Source organism: Neopelma chrysocephalum, unplaced genomic scaffold (assembly GCF_003984885.1).
Source record: "Neopelma chrysocephalum unplaced genomic scaffold, ASM398488v2 Primary Assembly neopelma1_24, whole genome shotgun sequence".
NCBI lineage: Eukaryota > Metazoa > Chordata > Aves > Passeriformes > Pipridae > Neopelma > Neopelma chrysocephalum.
In genome coordinates, this window is record NW_020897693.1 from 2,571,944 (window position 1) to 2,593,038 (window position 21,095).

General features: G+C 39.2%; 1 protein-coding gene across 4 annotated transcripts in view; it reads left to right on the forward strand.

Annotated features, from left to right (window-relative positions):
• The window catches only part of GALNT18 (polypeptide N-acetylgalactosaminyltransferase 18), a 230,072-nt gene that overhangs the window by 150,542 nt on the left and 58,435 nt on the right, over window positions 1–21,095 (forward strand). For all 4 annotated transcript variants that reach the window (XM_027699814.1, XM_027699797.1, XM_027699821.1 and 1 more), the window contains 3 exons: window positions 855–1,038; window positions 1,959–2,156; window positions 4,660–4,774. In XM_027699814.1, the coding sequence (XP_027555615.1) occupies window positions 855–1,038; window positions 1,959–2,156; window positions 4,660–4,774 (497 nt within the window). The remainder of the gene's footprint in view (window positions 1–854; window positions 1,039–1,958; window positions 2,157–4,659; window positions 4,775–21,095) is intronic.

Sequence of the window (21,095 nt, forward strand, 5' to 3'; positions counted from 1 at the left end):
CAGCACTGAGCTTTTAATGCAGATTTGATGATACCCAGTTTAGCATTGTGGCCACAGGAGCATTATTCTGCATCACAGCAAAGACATTCCTCGATTTGTGGAGAGATTTGGAAGAAAGGAAACTTAATGGCACCAAGGGAGTTCTGAGTGGTACCATAACATGAATAGAACATAGCAATGCTAATAAAGAATAGCAGTGAAGATTTTTTTCAGTTAATAATAACAGTGAATAGCATATTTCAGCTGCACATATTGTATTTTCTCAGGCAGTGGTCTTTAAACCAGAGATATAATAGCTGTTGGTTTAAAAGTTATTATATTTTAATTAAGAATTATTCTTTTACTAGTCTTTGTTCTGCTGAGAAAAGAGCATAAGTCATGGAACTTTTTAGTAGAGGCAGAAAAGGGTTGTCAAAGTGCAGGAAGAAAAATGGAAAGAGGAAAAATAATTAATTTTATTCTTACTTCTTTTTGTTCTTGAAATATCAGTAGAGAAAGTTCATGGACAATATTTGGGCACATTTTTTTCTGGAAATATAAGATAGTTATCTTGTTTGTTGTTACAGTAATATACTATGCACTTATGTAGCTATGGCACTCTATTTTGTGGTGTGTTAGTGTTAAACAGTGCCAAGATTCTGATGCCAGTCATATAGGCTAAATAGTTACATCTGAAATTTTTTTGTTACTATATAATTTATGGTCCTTCTACTTTTTGTTTGCCTCCCCTTTATACTATTTGAAAATTCTTAGTAGTTGTATGAAAACTACTCCCGTTTTACTGAAATAACAGGTTTTTGCATCTTGTGGAGCTGATACTTCTTGTTAACACCTAATTCTTTCCTTTCTAACAGAAGAACTCAAGGAGAAGCTGCAGAAGTATGTTGATGAAGTGAATGCCCATAAGCCTGGCTTCATCAAGGTTGTTCGACACACCAAGCAAGAGGGGCTGATCCGGTCCCGAGTGAGTGGATGGAGAGTAGCCACAGCACCAGTAGTCGCTCTCTTTGATGCCCATGTGGAGTTCAATGTGGGATGGTATGTGTCTCCTTGAATTTTTCTGACCAAGGGACCTTTTCCATGCACTGATTATAAGTTACTGAATGACAATTCTCTTGCATATAGAGAGTTAGCATTCTGATCTTTTTAGTGGAGATTCAGACACAGTCACGGACACGAGCATGAAAAATGTGTTTGTGTTGTGTAACATGATCTAGGTCCATTTTTATGGTTTGAATTATCCACTCATCTAATGACAGTGTATTAAAATGATATTGGAAAATTGCACGTTGAAAACCTCCCCTAATAATGTAGCCCATTGCCCAGGAGGGCAAATTTATCTTCTTTTCATTAAAAATATTACAATTCCTTTATGTTCTGCAGCGTAAACAAAGTGTTATTTCGGCACTGAGGTTGCCACTCTGCAAAAGCAGACATAACTAAAATAATGTATTTTATATTTGCTCAGTCTGGATTTAATATCTCCATTGCTTCTTAAGTAAAAATGATGGTAAAAAGGCAGGAGTTTCCTAGATCTATCCCTAGGATAGATCTATTATTAACTCTGATCCTGATGTCCTTGATAATATTGAGAGCCTGAAGTTATCGTTATTTGGTAGTGAGGGTATAAATGCTCTATGATATACAGATACTCATTTCTTCCATCCACCAGCTAACATCAAGGTTAACAATAGGGCATCCTAGAGAAAATACTGCAGTGTGTTATTTTGGGCCAGACCCTGCTCTGTCAAAACTCCATCTCAAAGCAAAGGGAGCTCTAAATGGGTAACAGCTTTAGGCTTTGCCCTTTCTGAACTATACAGCATAAGCTGCTCTTTATTTGGTGGGTGGACTAGATGATCTTTAAAGGCCCCTTCCAACCCAAACTATTCTATGATTTCCATAAGTGTTATGCTTTTACTGATTTAATCTTAACACTTTACCTTTTTTTTTCCTAGGGCTGAACCAGTGCTCACTAGGATAAAAGAAAACAGAAAAAGAGTAATTTCTCCATCATTTGATAACATTAAGTATGATAATTTTGAAATAGAGGAGTATCCCCTCTCAGCACAGGGGTTTGACTGGGAGCTGTGGTGCCGATATCTGAACCCTCCTAAGTCATGGTGGAAACTGGAGAACACAACTGCTCCAATAAGGTAACTGTGGCCTAGATTAGTGTGTCACTGACAGTGCTCACAGGTGGTGAGTGGTCTCAGCTATGTCACAGGTTTTACTGATAGTAATGTTAAATTATTTACATGTCCTTGAGCTGTACTCTTCAGCTTTTGTCCTTGTAACCCTACGCAGTCTTCATGAAAAGCTCTGGGTTTCAGTAATCTTTTAAAAGGTTTCCTGGCAAAGTTGTCTTCATATATGCATTCATATATTGTATTCATATATGCATTCATGCCAAGGAGGCCACTGGTACCTGTACTCTGGCTCACTGCAGAAAGAAAGTGTGAAGCCTGTTTTCACCATCTGCAAAGCAGAACCTCAAATAGCAGTGGCAGCACAAGGGGATCATCACTATCAACCAGTTTACATGAAGTTAGTGTAAGGGGTATTTTTCATCCAGTCATTCTGTCCTTTCTGGCAGGCACTTTTTTCAGGAGCTGTAGGCTTAAACACTCTGAACTGCGCTGACCCATGTGCTGGGCTTTAGAACACGACCTAGAATTGGAAAGTGGGAGATAAAAATTAACAGGTTTGCCACAGACATATGTAAAAAGAGGTGATAATTTCCACGTCATTAGAAATGGTTATCAGTGTTAATGGACTCTGTTAATGGTATAAAAATATTCCTATGAAGATAGGCTGAGAGAATTGGGTTTGTTCAGCCTGGAGAAGAAAATTCTTCAGGGAGATTTATGGCACTTTCCAGTACCTAAAAGATGGTTCCAAGAGAGCTGGTGAGGGACTTTTGACAAAAGCAGGTAGTGATAGAAACAGGGGGGATGGCTTTAAACAGAAAGAGGGCAGATCAGATATTAGGAAGATGTTCTTTACTGTGAGGGTGGTGAGACACTGGAACAGGTTGCCCAGAGAAGCTGTGGCTACCCCATCCCTGGGAGTGTTCAAGGCCAGGTTGGATGGGGCTCTGAGCAACCTGGTCTAGTTGAAGGTGTCCCTGCCCATGGCAGGGTGTTGGAACTAGATGAACTTTATGGTCCCTTCCAGTCCAAGCCATTCTATGATTCTATGATTAATTATATAGATTTTTTAGTATGGTGACTTTTAAATTTAAAAGTATTTAAACACAGAATAAAAAGAAAATCTACTTTTCCATTTTACCCCCAAACTCTGTTCTTTATGAGGATTGGGGAGTGAATTTCCTTTATGAATATTGGATGTTTAGGTTTGTTCCCTAGCCCTTTCCCTGGCACCTTTTATTCAGTGCAATATGCTGCATGTGTGTGTTGGATAATTAAAACAAACCAACAAACACAGCCATGTGTACTGATTGATGGCTGCTATCATGCCTCCAATATGCTTTTAGAATTATAACAAAGGGAAGCAAATACTCTGAGAAATACTTCAAAATAGAGCACCAAAAGCAAGAGTACCTTGTCATAAAAGAAAAATAACTTTTGAAGTGATGCTAACTGCTTTTTCTTCATTAATAAATACATCAAAGACAGTAATTTATTGTTATAAAGTGTTTATTATAGCTCTTAAAAGCATAAATATATAGATTTCTGTAGAATAGTACAATTTGTGATTAAGACATCCTATAATCTGTTTGAAAGCAGATGTCTACACTTACTGTAGCTTAAGTGTTCCCAATAAAAGCAGGATTATTTCCCCTATCCTGTTAATTAGTATCCTGTTGTTACCAGAGCACCTGATACCAGCATAATAATCAGAAAAGACGTTTTTATTTCTTGCTGTTGCGGATTATAAGATAGGAGAAAAATGAAGAGGTTAAATGACTTTGTGTTCTTCTCCACTGCATCTCATAAAGGTGAAATTGTAGTCTCCGTGCTTGAACTCTTACCTTATTAAAATTGGCTCTGTGTAGTGAAAATTGGTTGGTTAGGATCATGACATAAATAGAGCTTACTGATTCAGTAAAGATATGAGATGTGTTTAAATTTGGCCCAAGACAATGAACTAATGTTACAGTATGCTGGTAAGGGCAGACATTTCATGATTCTGTATTAGAAAACCTTATCTGGATGGTCCTGTTCAAGAAATATCTTTTTTTTTTTTCATAAACTTACAGACACAAGTTTTCTCAGTTCTAGATGAACCTGGCTTCTAGCTAAACACACAAAACTGCTCATCAGTAGGTATCCTTTGAAATTATCACAGACAAGGAACTTGAGGAATTAGCAGGGACAGAGACTGGAATGGCTGGTGTCTCAGAAACAAAGTTGGGATTCCTGGATCTAGTACTGTTAGCACTGAAATCCTGTCTGTTCTGGTGAATATCTGTATGCAATAATTTTTAGTCTATTTTCCTTCAGTGGCACGTATTTCACTTTAGAATGAAGAATATTAGGAGACAAGGCTAAATAAATCTGTTTGAGAAATACCTCCCTAAGAACCTGTTTTGATGCACCATTTTACCCAGCAATTATAAATATCATCTCTGCCTGAATAATAAAATTGTTCATAATCTATCTGCTAATTTTGGTTGCTGCTGGCTTGTTCTTCCAGAAGTCCTGCATTGATTGGATGCTTCATAGTAGACAGAGAATACTTCCAAGAGATTGGACTACTGGATGAAGGCATGGAAGTATATGGAGGAGAGAATGTGGAGCTGGGAATCAGGGTAAGGAACACAGTTAGCCAGCACTGGTTTCTTATGTTTAAAATACAGCTTGTTTCTTATTACAGGGGGGAAAACAGTAAAAAATGTAGGGATGATGGCATGCAAAGGAGATCCACAGATCTGCAGACAGATGAATTTAGTTTTTGAGGAGGAAGGAGGGAGAAAAAGAGAAAAAGCTCCTATATCTTTTTAAAGAACCTAATCAGGGACAAGGGCAGAAATACAGAATTTAGGATTATTCTTTCATTCATGTAACAAGGCTAGAATTTTGCAGAGATGATACCTAAAACTCCCTGCTTACCTGTGATCCCACACTCCGTAAGGAGGATAGTTTCTCACTGGCGTGATGGGAAAAGCCTTTCTAGATTACTTGGTTTATTTAAATTAGGCAAATCACCGTGGAGCAAAGTGGAATATAGAGGCATTTATGCTGCCTTCCAGAGGGAAGGGAATTAAGATATTCATAAAGTACATAAGTGCACGTTTTCTTTTTCCATCATATACTCTTCACGTATTTACTCTATGCAGTATTGTGTGTGATTTGTGTGTTTTCTCTTTATCTCTTCACAGCTAAATACCATTCTGAAAATACAGTGCTATTCTGTTTGAGAATCTCTCAGGTTTTTTATACAAGAGAAATTCTTAGATAGATAGGTGGTAATGAAAAATGGTGTGGTGTGTGTTATAACTAAATTCTGAACCCTGCTATGAATCGTTGGTGGAAGCTAACATTGTATTTTGGGCCTTTTAGTTGCCAGAATAAAAGCATACTCTTGTACAATAGCAAAAAAAGGAACTTATTTTACGAATATAGAATTCTCTGCTGAGACTGCAAGATATAACAAAAAAACCTCATTCTTACTTCTGGTTTCTTGAAATTCTTTTTCTTCTGCCTGTCAGGGATAAAGTGTTATTTCAGCAAGAGTGAAGCACAGATCCCCTTTCAGTTACACTGGAGCACTTTTTTAAGGAAAGGGAGAGTGAAATGGAAGACTGCTTCTTTTAATAACACCATTCTCCTCACTGTGAGGGCCAGAGAGCTGCCTTCTGTTCCCAAAATCTTGTTTTGCAGCTCAGTGTTGCGATGATTTTTCTGTTCTTTTTTCAACTGACAAAGCTGTTGCCTCCTGGTGAGTGAGAGGAGTTTTCTCTCAGTTTGCATCATGAGATGGTGCTCTCTGGTCTGCTGTACTTAGCCTTGCAGGAGCTGATTGGGAAGAGTATGTTGATAGACAAGACCAAAGAGACACAATTGTCTGCATAATTGAAACTTTGGAGTAGACTGGATCACTGGAATAAGTCCTGACACTGCTCTGATTTCCTTATGGCTTTTTGTCTGTCTCCAGGGAAGCAGTGCCTGACCTACATAAAATACTTTCATCTGTAACAGATTGTAGTGTGCAAGGTAGCATAATATATGCTGCCTTATCTGACTTTATCATGGCTTGGATCTGGCTATATGAAAACAAATTACTGAGCTGTAATGTACAGATTTTTTTAGCAGTTTATTACCAACTCTTCTCACAGTTCTCAGTGTGTCCCAGATAATATAAGGATAAGGCTGAGAGGAGACCTCATTGCTGTCTTCAACATCCTCATGAGAGGAAGCAGAGGGACAGGTATCTCTTCACCCTCGTTACCAGTGATAGGACTCAAGGAAACAACATGAAACTGAGTCGGGGGGGTTTAGACTGGATATCAGGAAAAGGTTTTTCACTCAGAGAGTGGTTGGGCATTGGAACAGGCTCCCCAGGGAAGTGGCCACAACACCAAGCCTGTCTGAGTTCAGGAAGCCTTTGGACGACACTCGCAAGCCCATGGTGTGACTCTTAGGGTGTCCTGTATAGGGCCAGGAGCTGGACTCAACGATTCTCATGGGTCCCTTCCAGCTCAGTGAAGTTCTGTGATCCTATGATGAACGTGCAGTGCAATACTCAAGCTTTTGGGAAGCACAGTATTATTTCTACAGATGTTAAGCTTGGAAAGCAAGGTCCTTCCCTCAGCCACCTGCTTCTGGTGTACACCTGGGACCACACACTGCGAGATACAGGTGGCTGCTTCAAATGTGTCCTCATATTATGGTGGGGAGCCATGGCATTCAGGTGCATCCTAAGCACTTCTCCCCAGAGGTGCAGCTCCCAGGGGCTGCCTGCCATTTTCTGTAGATAGGGCTACATGGAAAACTGTAGTCAGCAGGTGATTTCAGGCTGGATGGTCTGTCTCTGCTGCTGAATTACAGTTTTGTCTCTCTACGGGACCAGTCATCTCTAGATTACTTGTGTTGCTTTCAACTGCAAGGCCTATGATGAATCACTTAATAAAAATAGTAATTGCTCTACAAAAACTACATTATAATTACAGTATTAGTGAAATAAATAATGTTTTCGTTTTAAAAGGGTGCTCTCCAATCCATGACTACATATTGCCCACGGTGCTTCATCTTTCATTGCCACTTTTCTTTTTTTTTAAGTATCTTGATTCATCTAGTATTCATCTAGTATTCTGTGTGATAAGCATTATCATGCAGGATAATGGAGAAGCAGACACTGTGGGCCTGGGTAGGGAAATTTTATGCATAAGCATGTAAGAGTAAACATCTCCAGAAACAGGAGAGTTTACTTTTGACTGCAGAAATAGCAGCAGGCATTAGGATCATTTGAGCTACCTGCTTATCTTAAACATGCTAAGTAGAACATGGTCCCGTCTCCTTATGTTGCTGATTTTCTTCCAGAGGATGTAAAACTACTGTGAGCCAAACTTCTGTGGGGAATTAGACCCTGACAAAATGGAGACTTATCTCCCTGTCCTCACCCAGGAGGTATTTTTGTTGCCTCATCATCTGCACAAATATCTAGTTATTTGTGTTACATGAGTGCAAGAAAATCCCCAAGTATTGGAAACTGTATTTGAAGTATCTGTTGATAAACTGTAACAAGCCACAGAAAACAGGTCTTTGGTGGATTATTGTCTTGACTCTGATGAATTTGTTTCACTACTCAGCTCTATTTGTCTCTGATTTGGTGTATTATTTTAACTTCTAAGATTATTACCCTTGTCTGTGGTTTTGTAATATCATTTGTAAAATATTAAACATATAATATTAAATAAATACTAATAGAGATCTGTTGCCTTGAGCTAGAAGCTGACAGATGAGTTAAAAATACAAATGCATTTTGATTCTTAGAAGCAACACTTTATTTTCTCCTCAAGCAAATGTTTTCTTGCAAAGGTATTTATTTGCCCCATAAAAAATAAAGGCAGACTGGTTGATGCAAGACTTGACAGCATCCCTTTTGAGCAGCTCAATCACTTTAACTGGGATTTTTGAAAGATTCATTTACTGTGATGCAGAGTCATATTTGTAAATTCACGATAGGATGTGTAATACTTCTTTTTGGTTTATGTTCAATCATTCCCAATTGAATGGACCTAAGTGGGCTTTTAAGGGACCAGATTGCATTTGGAGAGAAAACTGGAATCATATTGCTTATCCATGTGACCAAGCAGGAGCTGTTGGTAGCTGCCTTATAGTGGAAACAGAATGTGAGTTTACGGCTGATGTTTCTTACTGTTATTTGGGTTCTGCTTCTGAGTTTTGCTTGCACAAGCAGTACTTGTAGTTACAGAAGACCCTACAAATCCATTGCAATCAACTGGATGCAATCAATCCGATCTTGCTTTGGATAGTTCAAGCCTAGTTTTCCATAGGCTTCTTAAAAGCCTCTTCCAATTCCTACTGAAGTCAGCAGAAGATTTTCTATCAAAATCAAGCCTGTAGAAATCCTTTTGTCTTTTAAAGCAGCCTACGTGCTTGATGAAGGCCCCAAATATCTGTTACAACAAAGTTATTTGTACCACTTTCAGGGATGCCTGATCAAATATTCAGTGATCTGCCTCAGGTCACAGACTAAGTTATCACTGGAGTCAAGGGAATGTAAGCCCAGGCTTTGACTTAGAGTAATTCTGTGTGTCACAAGGACTTTGTGCTTGCAGATGAATTCGTGTTCACAAGGGTATAATGGCCCTGTTAAATGGGTAAAAGGAAATTTTGTTAGAAGTTAATAGCTCTTTAAGGGAAAAGGAATGGATCTTGCTCCCACCAAATGATATATCAGGACTTTATATCAACTGACCCAGGAGGAAAATTGCATTTATAGTTAGACTGAGTATGGCATGTCACTCCTATATAGTATATTGCCATAGTGAAATTTGTTACTTCATTTCTTGTTAGTTTGGTGGTTTGTCTGTTGACCTTAGGTGAGGCTGATGCTCTTTATGTTAGTGGAGAACTAGAGGAATGCAGTTTGTGAATAGAGATGAAAAAATGAGTTATTTGAACAGAAAATAGTCCCAGTGTTCTCTGGGGTATTTTCCATACAATAGGGTCCCTCTGTGGCAGAGCAAACAGCTGTGAAGTCCATCATGCCTTTCTCTGATCTATTATTTTCTCAAATTCCAGAGGTGGCTTCCAGTATTTGTTTGTTTCTTTTGCAGTAGGGTCTTTGGGGGATGACTTTTTTTTTTTAATGTGGTTTTCTCTCTTAACAATCTTTTTTTTCTTTAACCTCCCTCCACATGTACTTCTGGGATCATGATTCTTCACTGCCAGCTAGTTAACTTAGTCTTTCCCATACTGTGCATAGGAACCTATTGCTGCTTACGTGTCCAGCTATTTCCAATCCACAGTGTGTGGGTATCCTGATTGTTTCTTGCCTGAGATACCTTTCTCATAATTTGCCCTTGCAATAGTGTTCTCTTTGATGATCACAAGCAAGTGCAGATATTTACATTTGCCCCCAAATCTCCATATTTATCTGAAAACACTTTGAACTTTTTCCGCTTTCCCTAGAATTTTCCAGCAAGTTTACCTGTCAGTGTTTCTAACATAGGCCATAAATTACATGAACCTGTGAACATATTACTTGTAAATAGATGTCTGATTTTATTAAGGAAAACCTTTGCATAGTTGTCCTGGTTTTGGCTGGGGTGGAGTTAATTTCCTCCCTACTAGCTGATGTAGTGCTGTGTTTTGGATTTAGGATGACAATTGATAACACATTGATGTTTCAGTTGTTGCTAAGTTTGCATTAAGTCAAGGACTTTTCAGCTTCTCACGCTGCCCCCCCAGTGAGTAGGCTGGGGGCACAAGAAGCTGGGAGGGGCCACAGCCAGGACAGCTGATACAGCCTGGCCAGAGGGATATTCCATACCATATTATGTCATGCCCAGTATATAAACTATGGGGAATGCTGGCCAGGGGGTGCTGCTGCTTGAGAACTGGCTGGGCATCAGTTGCAGGTAGTGAGCAATTGCATGGTGCATAATTTCTTTTGTATATTCTGTTTCTTTTATAATTATTGTTATTATTTTCCATTACTTTTCTGTCATATTAAATTACCTTTATCTCAACCCATGAATTTTACTTTTTTTCCAATTCTCTCCCTCATCCCACTATGAGCAGGGCAGGGGGAGGGAGCAAGTGGTGTTTAATTGCTGGGTTAAACCGCAACAAGTGTTCAGAGTAGGGTTTAGTTTTGCAGCACAGAGGCTTAAACAGCTACACTGGTTTATAGTTTCTTCTTTTCCTTACCATGCTCTTTTTTGCACTCTTGCAGCACACCAGTGCTTTGGCCCTGCCAGCACAGTGGTCTGAAAGACTCCCCATACCCACTGTCTCTGAGCACCTCCAGTTCAGTAAACCTTTACATTGTACCTTTTTTTAAAAAACAAAACTGCAAGGTTAATTTCAGTGTTCATCAGTTTATGACTTACCGTGCTGCTTCAAAAACTCTTGTGCTAGGAAAATTGACAGGCTGGTGTGCCAAGAGGTCAAAATGACTGGGATTGAACAAAGGAAGCGAGAGGATTTTCCACCGAGCTGCTGAGTTGTGGAACTGTTTGCACGACTGGGATGTGTCATGTGTGCACAGTGTCCCTTTCTGTCCTTGCTGTTGGGTCCTCTTTCATGGCACTCCACTGAGCAATGTAGATCTTTCCTAAACACCCTTCAGGAAAATGAATCAAGATGTCCCCCATTCTCGCACTTACAGCTACCATCACTTACTGCAGTCTTAAAGCACATTTTTAACTTGATTTTAACAAATAAGCCAATATCCTTTGCCAGCAGGGAATGATTTGGTGTACAGAAAACATCCTTAGTATATGATCACAGGTGCTGTTCAACAGTATTATGTTGATGATGTGTGAAGGCAAAGGGCTGAGAAGTACAAGAATTCTTAGATGTTGTTTTTATATAATATTTAAATACTGCTTTTTAAGATGATTTCTCTTTAGCGTTGCATTAACGTTTTAAATGGAGAGAAGTCTATTTTGCTTTTATCCTTTTTGTGAATTAAGAAGAGACAATTTCTAGACTGAACTCTGGAAGAAAAAAAGGTAAAGGTTGGCCAAATGTTGCTTCTTACAAGATGTAGCCAATTCTTTTCATAGCTCAGACTTTCACCAAGATAAAAATAATCCCTTAGCAGTGCAAGTATGGCATAAACACTTACCCAGCACCCTCTGTAACCAGCAGTGGCTTATCAGTGCACACAGATTTATTCCTAAGGTTAATTTTGTTTTGCAAAGTACTTCACTGTGTTAACAGTCTGAATTCCAAGATGACACAGACTAAAATTCTCTGTTTACGGGGTTGTAATTCCAACAAATTGAAAGTACAGGTTAAAAAAAAGCTCTTTTGAGAATAAAATAAGAAATTGTCATTCCTGCAAATTCTGCCAGTCGTGACATCAGCAGAAACTGGCTTTTTGTGGCTTGTTCTGGTTTCAGTCACTGCTACGTTGGAATAATTGGTTTTTTCCTCTATTTTGCCCATGAATGCCTCAGCAGGTAACCTGCAGCTACAGTATGTGTAATTATACATACAGACAACATTAACAGTGAATCATTTTTGTGCTTTTGCCATTTCTGGGGAGAGAACATTTTATTAGCTGCTCCCACAGGAAAGGAAATTTTTACAGCACCAGCTAACATATGGTATCACTATACCCTACAAGGAAGGACAACGAGAGACTTTGAGATTTCCCACAAATGTTTTTTCACCAACTGTGCCTGTGTGGTTGCACATTACCAACTCAGAAGTAATGTAGATATCTTGATGTTTTATGAGAGGAAATTGTTGGTTTTGGTGGTATGGAAAGAATTAAAACAGTTTAAGTCAATATACACTTAAAAATCAGTGGACCCAGGTGAGATGTAAATTAATTGGTGCATTATTAGCCTCATGTTTGATACCTTTCTGCACTTTCAAGTCGTGGCATAGTGACAATGCCATTGTACCTTGTGGTATTACAATTCTTCATGGCTGTGAAGATTCCATATTTGTGTTAACATGTGTCATGATTTAACCCCAGCTGCCAACCAAGCCCCATGCAGCCCCTCACTCACTTCCCTGGGGTGGGGTGGGGGAGAGAATCAGAAGCATGAAAGTGAGAAAACTTGCAGGTTGAGATAAAAACAGTTTAGTAGGTAAAGCGAAAGCCTCATGCACAAGCAAAGCAGAACAAGGAATTCATCCCCCACTCCCTGCTGACAGGCCATCTCCAGGAAAGCTGGGCTCCAGAATGCATAACGGTGAGTTGGGATTCCATCACTCCAAGCATTCCTTCTCGTGGATTTTCCCCCATGTGTTTGACATGACACCATAGGATATGGAGTATCCCTCTGGTCAGTGGGGTCAGCTCTCCCAGCTGTGTCTGCTCCCAACTCCTTGTGCACCCTCAGCCTCGTCTCTGGTGAGATGGAGTGAGAGGCAGAAAAGGCCTCGGCTCTGTGTAAGCACAGCTCAACACAGCCCCTACCAACTACTGTGAAGAAAACTAACTCTGTCCCAGCCAACACCAGGAGAATGTGACATTGAGGCGAGAACTCTCTGGAATTTAATTTCATTGAGTGTTTTTAGTATTGCAAGACTGACTTAGTAATTTAAGAAACACTAGAGGAAGATCACTATGGGAGAGCAAGGGATTGTTGTGGTGTAACAAAAGTGCGTAGATGACTGAGATGGATTCACCAGCATGGATCCAGCATGTTTGGGCCAAAGGTGTGAAGGCCAAATACGTTTACATGTGTGGCAGCACCTTGTGTTGTAAGTCAAGCAAGTGGGGTGGAGGACTGGCTTGGCTGAACAAGGAATCCTTATGGAGCTCAAGAGGAAAAGGAAATTGTGTGATCTCTGGAAGAAAGGTCAGGCTGCACAGGAAGGTTATGGAGCCATGGTTCCTATATGCAGGGAGAAGACGTAAATGCTGAAGCTCAGTTAAGAGTTGAAACTGGCCAGTGTTGTATCAGACAATAAGGGATTTTGAAAGTATGTTAATAATAAGAGGAGGTCTAAAGAAAATATTAGATTTTGAACATGGTCACCTGGCTAATAGGGATGAAGAAAAAGCAGCAGCATTCAACATGTTTTTTGCCTCAGTCTTTAATAAGACTGATAGGACTTGGGCTACAGCCCTGCAGAAAGGGATCTGGGGGTCCTGGTCTATGGCAAGTTGAAGCAGCCAGGAGGGCCAACCCTGTCCTGGGGGGCATCAGGCAAACCATCACCAGCTGGTCGAGGGAGGGGATTGTCCCACTTTGCTCTGCACTGGGGCGGCCTCACCTGGAATATTGTGGCAGTTTTGAGAACCACAATATAAGAAAGACATAAAGCTGGTAAACGCTCATATTAGAGAGCATCTAAAGGAGGGCAACGAAGGTGGTGAAGGACCTTGAGGGGAAGCTGTATAAGCAGTGGCTGAGGGCACTTGTTCTATTCAGCTGAAGAAGAGGAAACTGAGGGGACACCTCATAGCTGTCTACAGCTTCCTCACAAGAGGAGAAGGAGAGACAGGCACTGATCTCTTGTCTCTGGTGACCCCTCTCTCTGGACCTGAGGGGAACAGCAGGAAGCTGCATCAGGGGAGGTTCAGGCTGGATATCAGGAAGAGGTTTTTCACCCAGAGAGCAGTTGGGTACTGGAACAGGATGCCCAGGGAAGTGGTCACAGCACCAAGCCTGACAGTTCAAGAAGAGTTTGGACAATGCTCTCAGGCACACAGTGTGACTCTTGGGGATGGTCCTATGCTGGGCAAGGAGTTGGACTTGATGATCCTGATGGGTCCCGTCCAACTCTGGATATTCTCTTCTGTTCTCTTCTGTGACCAAGCCTAGGAATAGTGCAAGATTAACAAGACTGATCAAGTTAAGTAGAGCTGTGGTAAAGGGGAGAAAGGTAAAAAACAAAAACGGGCAGCAGAGTGCCTTGCTCCATGGATACTAAACCAGTGGTGATCCTGTTTGCTTTCCTGCTTTTGTGCCTTTTAAGATTAAAAAGTGATTTCTTTTACTTCCTATTCATGACTTAAACTGGACTGATGTGCCTGGCAACGAGATAGACATGTTTGAAAGAGAACTGAATGAAACCATATGCCTTCAATGACCCTTGAAGCATGTTATCTCCAAGTGACACAGGCAGGGAATAGTTCCTGCAATTGTAAACCAGCAACACACCATACGTGGTTTAACAACATACCATAAAAGTTTCACACCTCATGAAGATACATTCAGAATTAATCCCTGCAGAACAAAACAATTTAAAAAGTACATAATGAAGCAATTAGCTAAAAGAGGAAGGAAAGTAATGGCAATTTAATATGAGAAGAATCTTTACATGTATTACTTTTTCAATGAGAGGCACAATTAATGTAAAATGAGGCCTATGAGGCAATTAATGATGACTTCAAAAGTTAGATTTAAGGGATAATTTACATTTTAAAAGTCAAGAACAACTCTAGTTATGTAAAAGTTTTTTATTTTCCTTTTGAAAAATCTTTTAGATCGTGGGTGTGTGTTTTTGTAGGTTGCTTACAGTTTCACTTTAAGATATCACCTTGGTTATGGAAAAAAACTGTTTTCCCATACAAACAGGAAGGTTTACCTGAAAGTATGATAGGCTTGTGTGATGATAAGTAGACTAGTCTTCAAGAACCTCACAGAGCTTCAGTAAAACAGATGAAGTAATTTTAAATATCTGTCTCTCCATTCTCTGATTTCTTTCAGCATGCTGTTCTGAGCTGTCACTATAGGCAGTCACCTCTTGAAACTCAGTTACATCCCTGACTTTCACTCTGCTGTGGTACGCACCCATGACACGATTCTCTTTTCTGGATCATTCCATATCTAGAAGCAGGGAGTAAACCAGAACCATAGCTTCAGTAAGCTGTGCATTTTCTTCCTCTTCCTGTCCGCCTATATTTTCATTTTTCTAATCCTGAGTTTCTGTGCCTCAGGCCAGGACCCTGTGTTTAGTCCTACTGTTTGGGCAGACTTCTTTTAGTGAGAGGAAGCTATGTGAGACCAGTGGAATAAGCAAAGCTGTGCATGTCTTCTTGCTGAACTCTGGGGAAAATTAGCCAAATTCATCAATACTTATTGTCAATACTCCAATTATTTAATGAAGACTATCTGACTTCAGTGAAGGTGTGACTAAATAAAGATTTACATATTTCATCCAGTGAGTGTAGTTTCTAGGTCTACAGAGGCAGATACCCAAATGCACATGACAATTCAAAAACTTCCAGGGTGTGATTATAAACCCACTGATTGCAACTGGAGATGTGAACATTGATTTCAGTGATCTCTGTGTCTGACCATTCTCTCTGTCCTTTCTGCAGTCACCTGTCAAGATACCAAAGTAAAAATACAGACTCAAAATGATCATGGTCTTGAATAAAATTAATTTATTCATACTCACATGTATCAGGCTCATTACTGGTTATCAGTAAGCAATGAATGGTAATGACAGAGGTTAGCAAGATTTACAAATAGTTTTTACATTAAATTGTTCCCCAGAATAAATTTTAAAGATATTGGTAACTGTTAGTTTGTATCCACAGTAGTAATTAATTCACACTGACTATTTTTTTCATCTTGAGGGCATCTTTAATGAGTTCTTCTAATTTTGTCGTTTGTAACCTCCACAGAAGCTAGAAATTACTTCAGCTTTTTGAGAAATCACTTAATTATTAAAAGGTTTTGTTTGCAGTCCAAAGGAAAGGATGATTTCAAACAAGGTCACATCAGCTCTGGGAGAAACTGCACAATCTGTGTAAATTTAATGAATGCAGTACATGCTAATAAACTGCTCAGCCTCATGTAGGGTTAATTTTTTTACTAGATTTAGGTTCTATAACATGAAAAGAACATTCAGTGATTAAAGAGATAAAAAGAAACTCTTCTAATGAAGAAGTGTTATATCATTTTATAATGAAGTATAAATTAAATATTCAAGAGAGGGATCAGCTTCAGAGCTGTAATTGTTTTGATTAAATATGCAAATTCAAATATGTTTAAATGAAATTGGAAAGGATTTACTAAAGGATGTGGATTTAAAAAATAAAGCTAAATAGAAGGGAAGACCTTTGCCTAGTCAAACAGATTTTCCAGATGTGAATGGAATTTGCTTTAAAAAAATTGTGACCAGATGGTTTTAGACATTTGTAAGGATGTGTGCCACCACCTGTGTCCTCTCCGTGGTTTTACGTGTCCGCTGCCTTTCTGGCTCTCCCAATGTGAAGATCATGTTTTCTGTTTGCTCTGTGGTGTTACCCTAAGCTTAGTGAACATAAATTCACACAGATCTAGGGCCACAATTATAACTATGTGTAAATGTACCTTTGGTAAATTAACAGTATGAAGTGCTTAGAGCTTGGACAAATTCTCCAGGTAAGACATAACAACTGAAGATTTAAAAGGGAAATTCCCCTCTTTTTTTCCCCCCCCCAGTAGATTCCCTGTATAACATTAATGTTCCTATCATCTCTCACTTGCTTTGCTTAGTTTAGGTCACAGGCTTTCAGTCTTTCAGCTTTGTAAGTCTTCGCCTTGGCACTGCTACTGTCCCTTTAGACCTTGAAATTTTTTATGGAATTTTACTACCTTTTGCTAGTGATGAAGGAACAAAGAACCCTTTCAAGAGGAGGAATCCATCTAAGCCCTTCTTGGGGCTATACCAAATGTATGAACCTCCTCAGGAAATTCAAGAATAAAGAGCCCTTTCTAAGGCCCTCTTGGAAGAGAGCATTGAAAACACAGTGAAGTGGACTCTGAGAGCTCTTTGGAAGGGAAACTCCAGTTGGTGAGTTCTTTTTCTGAAAGACTGTTTGTGCAAATTGAACCATCAGGACCAGAACCTCAAGAAATTCCCCCAAAGCAAAGCAAACTTTCTGCCTTTCTGGAGCTCCAGAATCATGTGAAGTGCTCCCAAAGATATACAGTCCCTCACGCTTCAAAACTTTCTGAGGTCTTTACCTTGAAGGCAAAGTCTGAGACCTGTTGGCACAGTTTTGAAATTGGTGCTTTTACAGCATGAAATGTGAATTGCTATTTATTGTGTCACAGTGATGAAAGCACATGTTATTTTTTACAAGTGCTTGTGTATATTTAGAGATTTGTCAGGAAATTGAGACTATTGCTGGCAATTTTCACCTCTTACCTACGATAGGTAAAACATCTTCATAGGCAACAGGAAAAGGTGCTGAATTTCCTTTTAACCATAGTTGAGGAAATTAATCACGTTTTCTTCCTTGCAATTTGTACAAGCAGGTTAGTCATTAAGTATTACTGATTTCAGCCGCGGTATGCTCAGAGATATAACATTTTTCTTCAAACCCTTCCATGTGATTAAAAAAAAGTCTTTGAAGCTCTTTTATCTTTAGACTTCCTGCTAAAGTCATGGGTGATAATTTGCAAAAGCTCACCAATTTTAAACTTTTGTATATATTTATAGCCATCACATAAAATAACAGTTCTGGAGAAGTAGAAAGCTATTCAGTATGGATGGAGCATGAATAAGAACGCTAATGACAGCAACAAAACTGTAAAATTCACGAGGGAAATGTGTGAAGTTGTGAGGAACTGACCCCTCCATTGCTATTCCTGTTTCTCAACTATAAAGACAATCTCTCATCTAGAGGAATTTTATTAGATGAAGAACAGATCACTCTAAAAGGCTTTGCAATTTCCCTCTGAGTAGAGTTTTTAAGAAAATATATTTCTTAGTATTAAAATATTAATTAAAAAAAACCCTAAAAATTATTATTGACTAAGAGATTCAGAGTACTTAATTAGTCTCTTCTGTGCACTTTTGATATGAGATTTATACCTTCTCAAGATACCTTGAAAATCATCCAGTTATCCATAAGGGGTCCAAGGCAGTGGTTAGAGCACTGTGGATTTGTGTAGATGAGTAAAGGAGATGGTGGGAGGTAGAAGTGATCAGATTCAAGTGGACAGTTGATCTAAGAGGGAAAGAAACAAGTGGCAAGAAATTTCATTATTTAAAATATAATCAGGGAAGAATTGAAAAAAACCCTGACACTTCTTGTAGTAGTTAATTGTGTTCCTTGTTTAGTATTCATATATCCAGTTCAGTACAGTGTTTAATATTTATTGTATGAATAGCAAAGCTCTTCATTCCTTGGCTGGAGCGTTTGCACGTTTTAGGAAGCTGCTAATCCAGAATTCCAGGAGGTTACAGGAGAGTTTCATGTCCTTTGAAAGTCCCACTTTAATGCATACCTACCTACATTTTGGTATTTTACAACTGACCACTCCCTCAGTGCAATGAAATGTTCAGATAAAAGAGTTTCCTCGATGTGCTGGCAACGAAAGCTTCTGGGAGAGAAAGGGACTATGGCTTGTCCCAGATGTGACCAGCTGAGTATGTCAGGATTGTGCTTTCTGCCCTCCTAAAGCACTGTCTCTGCCTTCACTCTGCAAGGGCTCTGAGTGCTCTGACTGTAAGCTCTGCACAACTGTAACTTACATATCTTCAGAGCCCGTGTGTTTCTTGTGTTTTCTTTAAAAATTCGTTAATTAAAGGCCTTTTATTCATCTTGATATATGGAACCTATTAGTGTACACCTCTAATCCAGTTTTGCTGCATGTTAATCACAGTTTCATGGATTTTTGGAGATGTTTGCTCAGAATTAACAGAATATGGTTTCTAAACTGTTTAATACAACCCTCCGGTTCTGTCAGCATCTGTACTAATTAATTGATGGTAATTAACTAGTCTTTACAAATAGAGCAAAGACCAACAAGGTCTGGGAGGAAGAAGTGGCCATTGGATTTGATTGACTGATGTTTATTCAGATAGTTAGTAAGTAATTGTTATTTACAAACTATAGTACGGATTTGGTCATCTCAGGATGTTTTTTGAAAACATACAAGTTCATTATAAAGTCAAATCAGATTTCACTGATTACTGAATCAATACTAAAATTATAGGTGAGTCTGCTCTTCAGATTTTCAGTTCCTAGAAATTTACTTGGAAATGCAGCTTACTACAGACTGTGAATTTTTGGCTCAACTTGTTGTCAAGATGGCATTCAGACCTAACTCTGAAAATCCCACAAAAGATTTGGTGTTCACATGTTAGACTTGAATCAAGGCCACCCCTAGTTAAAATGAGCAAAGGCTGGGCAGAGTAGGCAGTGCATGTGGTGTGTGAAGTGCTTTGTCCTAGGCTAAGTTACGACCATCTCTACATCTTTCATGTCTTTTATGATACTAATTTAAGCAGTGTACAGTGAGTAACTCTGAAAATATTTATAGCTGGATGTCAGTGCTGTACTGAGAAGTGACTTGGACTGAAAGCAGGCATTGTGTGAACACAGCCTGATGATACTTCACATTTAATCTTTATTAGGAGATGTAGCTGACCATTTATAATTAAACATTTGACAAACTATTCATTTTGTTAGATCATTAAGCTGGATTGCCCACTTAATATAACATTTAGAAAGATGGGACACAAATGTTGTTTCCAGATTATTTATTCTTATGCCAGATCAATTTCACATTTATTTTTAAATATTTATGATCATCTCAGTTTTACCCTGATGTTGATAATGGTTATGTTTATTTACTTTTATGGTTTTCCAAGTTCTGGACACAGAGACATGCTGAAGTCTTTTCAGCTTCCTTCCTGACTGTACAGCAGGTTCATAGGATAGCTCATTTTCCATAGAGCTCTGAAAACCAAGGCTCTGTCTCTTCTCCCAACATATGCTGAATGCAATTAGGCACCAGTTCAGAAAAAGCTTTGTAAACATTCTGAATTCATGCCCCATTTTCTGGTCTCGGGAGTTGCCAAATGCCTAAATGCTGTATTCAAGCCAGATGTCTAAATATATAAAATGAATGACTGAAACAAAGTGCCTCCTTAGTAGAGCATATGCCTATAGGATGGACAGACCTGAGGAGTCTGAGATCAGCTCCAGAACAGGATGTTCTGCCAACCCACTTCCCTGGCCACTAGGAGGGAGACCAGAATATACTCTCCTGGATGAGCTGTATGAGGAAGAAGCACCCTTGCTCTCATTTTTGCTCTCTCAGGATGAGATACCAAGCTTCAGGAATCTCTGCTGGCAGTATCATAAGGCAAACTCTGTCACTTCTCAGTGAGTACACCTGCCTCTGGGACGCTGAGGTACTTGTTCAGCAGGATCAAACAGCTGGAGTACATCTGGGGCTTCACCTGAGCAGCATCCACTCAACCATTATGAATGGGCTGCCTTGATCTTGTCAGGAAGTTTACGTAATACAAGATACACGGAAAAAGAGCTTCCATGTAAAATAATACATGTACTTCACTGACTCTTAACTCTGCCAAAGTGTTTTTCTCTTTTGTTGAAAGCAGGAAGAGGAAATCAGAAATTAATGCAATATGTATGATTAATGTTATGGACATTAGCTCAGTTGTGGGAACATAGTCGAGTAGGTACAGGAACCTGCATTGTAAATGTATTGTAAGAGTAGTGACTGATGAAATTGTTCACACAACACTGTCATTAGGCGGTCTTGGTCTTTGTCACTCCTTTCTGAACTATGTTTAATGCAAAGCATAAGGTGCATTTATATTCTTCATCTTCCTAGAACCTGAAACTTTAGTGGTCTTAAAAAGTTGATTGGCTTAATTTCCCTGTTATGACAGGCTGCCTAGTTCTGGGTTCTGAGAAGTGTGTGTGTGTGTTGAGATGGACTGTGCAAAACCTTAGAGAAATGCCTGTAGGGCATTTCTTGAACCAGTTGTTTTTGTTACTGTTTTGAATGCCCTATAAATAATTATTTTATAATCTTGAGAATAGATAAATTGATCCAGGAAGATTGCAATGAGAGGCTACTGGTAATGCAGAAGTTCTGCACTAAGATTAAGTAGTAGTAGAAACTCATGATAGGGCAAGGTAATAACTCTCTCCTCTCACAACTGTCTAAAGAAATCCTCTCAAACAAGTCTTGAGAACTTATTCTCCTT